The 4,523-nt window shown below is 35.5% G+C and overlaps 1 protein-coding gene across 1 annotated transcript; it reads left to right on the plus strand.

Annotated features, from left to right (window-relative positions):
* Positions 1-1,469: 1,469 nt before the first annotated feature.
* Positions 1,470-3,703, plus strand: LOC113281196 (ethylene-responsive transcription factor ERF113-like). Its single transcript, XM_026529871.1, has 2 exons — positions 1,470-2,274; positions 2,771-3,703. Exons 1-2 carry the CDS (start codon positions 2,019-2,021, stop codon positions 3,472-3,474), a joined length of 960 nt encoding a protein of 319 aa, XP_026385656.1. The 5' UTR covers positions 1,470-2,018; the 3' UTR covers positions 3,475-3,703.
* The last annotated feature ends 820 nt before the right edge of the window (positions 3,704-4,523 follow it).

Raw genomic sequence — 4,523 nt, forward strand, 5'->3', positions numbered from 1 at the left:
TTGCATTCCTCCGAAAAATTATACCGGCTACTACGATCGGTACTGCACTCATCCGTCGATCAATACCAAAAGTTACTCTGTAACTGAAACTAATTTTTGCAATTTATCTTTGATATTTTTTTTTTTGATTTTTGTTGAACCGCAATTCCAACTCCAGGATCAAGGCAAGGCCTAAAAATCGTTTTCGGTTTCATTTAAAAAAATTTGTTAATCACCCGAGAAATTTTTGAAATCGTCGATTAATTAATGATAAATTGAAGAAGGGAAAAAGAAAAAACAAAAAAGAAGAGAAGGGAGATACTATTGATTTACTTTTCTATTATTACTATGATAAAGGACAATCTGACATTTTCATTACTTAATGTCCCCTTAGCCAAAAGTCCAGCCCCTATAACTTTTAGTATCCACAAATTTGTGGAAGTTCACCAAATGCGGCTTCTTAAAAAATGCTAGCAATATATTTTTTGTGAGTAAAAAGAGTCATATATTTATTGTTACCTAGTACGGTTTTGAAATATTATGTAATAAATAACACCACACAAAAATTTTAGACTAGTTTTACTAAATTGATTATAATTGTTTTGAAATTTATTAAATTAATCGTTATATAAATAGCTAATAGAAAAATATTTTGAGATGAAATAAGAAGAATTAAGTGTGCTTAGTGTGCCGTGAGAAAAACATGGTTATTTGAGTGTTGTGTCGTGCCAACATTCTGAGAACAAAAGTACAATCAAGCGCAACACATAATTTTCTGGCACAACACAGACAATACACAATAACTCTGATTTTTTGTCGTGCCGTGCTATATCAAAGACTCCACACTTTGACATATTATGTTTTACATTTGATCCACTAATTATGTTATATATCCACATATTTGGAATCTCAGTCTTTATTACAGCAAGTAATCAGAAAATAAATAAAATAAACACAAAATTGGTTAAAAAGACGAAAATCATAATTCTTGGGTGAAATAGACTTGATACTGTTTAAATGGACAATATCATAAATAAATAAAATATATTTTGATACTGTTTAAATGGACAAAAATTAAAAAGATATTGTTCAAATGAACAAAAATATAAAATTAGCCAGGATGTAACCAGTTTCATCCTACCCATTTTCAAATATTTTTTCTTATTTTTAATTTATATCAGGATGCATCCGGTTTCATCCTTGCTATTTTTTAAGTTTAAGCCGCGATGAACCCAGTTTCATCTTTGTTATTTTTCTTTTATCCATTTCACCCATACTAATTTTTACTCGTCCATTTGAACCATGTTTTAAATTTTTTGGACAAATGACCCATTTTCCGTAAAATAAATGGGTTAAATTACATATAAAAGTTGAAAGAATGAAAGCAATTAGTGATGATGTGTGCGATATGAATGAAAGGGAAAAAGAAGACAAAAGTAGGAAGGAAGGTAGAAAGGAAGAGAACAAAGTAGACACGGCATATCTCTATCTAACTTAAAACTAAAGAATTAAAGAGAGAGATGCAATCTGTGATGATACAAGATCTTCCTTCCTTCTCAATTAAACTTAGAGCTAACAAAAACAAAAACCATGACCAACTTTTCCTCAGTCTTAGCTTTAACTCTTCTAGCTCTTTCAAGACTTGAGATTAGATAAATAATCTAAACATTCGCCAATAGAAACTAGAAAACCCCTTTTGTTTCTTATAAAACCTTGTTACATTTTCTTCCTTTCATCTCATCTCTCTCAAAGACTCTTCCACATACTGTTATACTCTAGCTCCTTCCAAGCAGATCCATATATCTCTCTTTCTTTCACTATCAACACATAGAAAGAAAAGAGATATAGCTTGATGATATCTATGAGTACTATACATGTGAATTATGTTTTGATCTCATGTTAGTTGTAACGTCACTAAGTAGTAAACAAGAACTAAAAGTAGATTAGAAAAGGTGGATAATCATAGAAGGCATGGTAAAAGGCAACTTCCACCCGAAGAAGCATCGGAAGAGAAAGAACAACAACATCAACATCATCAGATGATGAGTAACATCAGTAGCAACTATGCTACTGCAGCTTCCAGTAACACATCTGGTAGATCTGAGCAGCAAGACATGACGGCCATGGTGTCGGCCCTTTCTCGCGTCATCGGTACTAATAATAGCCCTTACGATCAGCAGCATCATAACTACATACAAACACCGCTATTCTCTGGTAGTCAGGATCAACACGATCCGTCACTACTGATGGCAGCTAGGAACCAGCAGCAACAACAGCAGCAACATGATGACCAAGGTATGTATTACCATGTTGAATTTTTGAGGTGGTAAAGTCTGTAGGTGATTAAAAGGCCGTGTTCACATTTACTTTCTCCAAACCTAGATAGCTATATTTGTCTGCATTTTAATATATGGTCAAACATATTCATTCAAGTTCTTTTGTCAAAATGCATGCATAAACAAACATATATATATTGTATGTCCAGGAACAAGGTATCCGACATCCACAACAACATCCATCGTACTAGTAGATAAGTTTTTTTCTGCAAGTAGCTAGTCGTACTAATCAATTGAACTTAGCATCTCAAACAAAAACAAAAGCTTAATTTGTTTTGATAACCACTAGATTCCGTATGTGGAGTGCCTACTTACAGTAATCTGTAGGGAACAAACTCGAGGTTACCAGGTTTCAGATTATGAATACTCTCTTTAGCATATATAATCCGTGTAGTGTGTATAGAAGACAATGCGTGTGTGCTGCTAATTAATTACGTACAATATATGTGTAACAGGGAATCAGAGGAGAAGGCATTACAGGGGAGTAAGACAAAGACCATGGGGGAAGTGGGCAGCTGAAATACGAGATCCGAAGAAAGCAGCTCGTGTCTGGCTTGGAACATTCGACACGGCTGAAGGTGCTGCTCTTGCGTATGATGAAGCTGCTCTCAAGTTCAAAGGTACTAAAGCTAAGCTCAATTTTCCTGAAAGACTTCAATCATCACCATCAATACCATCTGGAAGAAACACAAGTACAACCACTACTACTGGTGCTAGCCCTGGAACTCATCATGAATCATCATCGACCTACTCAAGTAGCGGCAGTCATTTCCCTTCCCAGGGAGGAACGGTACCGTATCCATTCAGCGGACCTACGCCAACTTTCTATCACCAGAGTGATCAACAAGCGGGGACAATGGACTCCGACCTCTATCATTATGCACAACTTCTATCTAGCAGTGGAGATGAAGATTTCCACCATGTTGCAGCACATTTATGTAATATCAACCAACAACCACCTAGCTTTGTTCATTCAAGTACTGGAAGTACCGCTACTTCGACCACACCATCTTCGTACAATCAGCAACTAGAGCAAGAGCGTCTTAGGAGGTTTTCGTCATCGCAGTCAAGACGCTCATTTTCAAGCTCTGAACCTCCCAATGATCCTGATCAGCATGGGAGTACAGGAGACAGGAGCAGATATTCAAGAGACTACTAGCATCTTAGCTCATTAAATATAGCTAGCTAGTGTATTCAAGCTTGCGCATATGTATCAAGATATATATCAGGATAGCATAGAGCAGCTTTAGTCTTGTTCTTTGTATTGTTTACTTCAGTTGGGGGTCATTTCCTAAAACCCCACATCTTTCCAAGAAGAAATAGAAAGATTCGAACTCGGAGTAATTTGATCTATATGTTTATTGTAGTATGTTAAGATTTTGGTTTAACTCTTCTTTCGCACATCATTATCATTTTGTTTTCCTTTCTATTAATTATATATGAAAACCCTTCATGGTATCAAAAGATCAAAGAGACTACAATCCAATGATGCATTCACCTTGCTTATTGAGTGCTCAAGCACATTCGTTTCATAAATATAGAAGTACTTTTTATTTTTAGTTTACACTTGTTTATCGCGTTTTGTTTGCCTTAACGAAAGGGTGTCACCTGTTGACATGCACCAATAGGTGTATGTGCTTGTCATTGAGGTGTCCTTGGAAATGATTGTTGCTGTAATTCGACTTTTGTCTTTCACTTTCTCATGCATCAAGCTCTATATCACCATTTATCGAATGTTCTTCTAGATGAATAGTTAAATTAATACGTTAGAAGCCAAACATCTCATGAATCATGAAAAATAGCATGCAACTGCCCCTTGAAGTGTCTGTTTATTGGCATTACTTTGACCCTTACTTGGCAACAGTACTTAGACTGTGCTTAATACATATATCAGCGCATGCGTTAGCTTGAATTTTATATACCCCTATACCACTAGCTAATCAAGTGTTCTTTGCTAAAACGATATATTAATGAGTTCCCTTTCATCATGAATGTATTAATTAGATCCCAAGCCACACAGTGCGTAGTTGAAACTTGAAAAGGCAAGACCCTAGCTAATGTGCATGCAATTTGATGCATGATGTTGAGTTGAGTGGGTACTTAAGCTTGTTTAATAAGTAGAGAGAGAGTTTCCTTATTCGTAAAATTCTCCTAAGTTAAAAAAGCACTCCTCATCATCGCCAAATCCTTCGAGTACTAATAAAACAA

The sequence above is a fragment of the Papaver somniferum genome, chromosome 5 (assembly GCF_003573695.1).
Source record: "Papaver somniferum cultivar HN1 chromosome 5, ASM357369v1, whole genome shotgun sequence".
Lineage (NCBI taxonomy): Eukaryota > Viridiplantae > Streptophyta > Magnoliopsida > Ranunculales > Papaveraceae > Papaver > Papaver somniferum.

Coding starts and splice junctions, on each gene's coding strand:
- LOC113281196 (XM_026529871.1), top strand. CDS start 2,019: ATGATGAGTAACATCAGTAGCAACTATGCTACTGCAGCTTCCAGTAAC. Junction 2,275..2,770: donor GCAGCAACATGATGACCAAG/GTATGTATTACC, acceptor TATGTGTAACAG/GGAATCAGAGGAGAAGGCAT.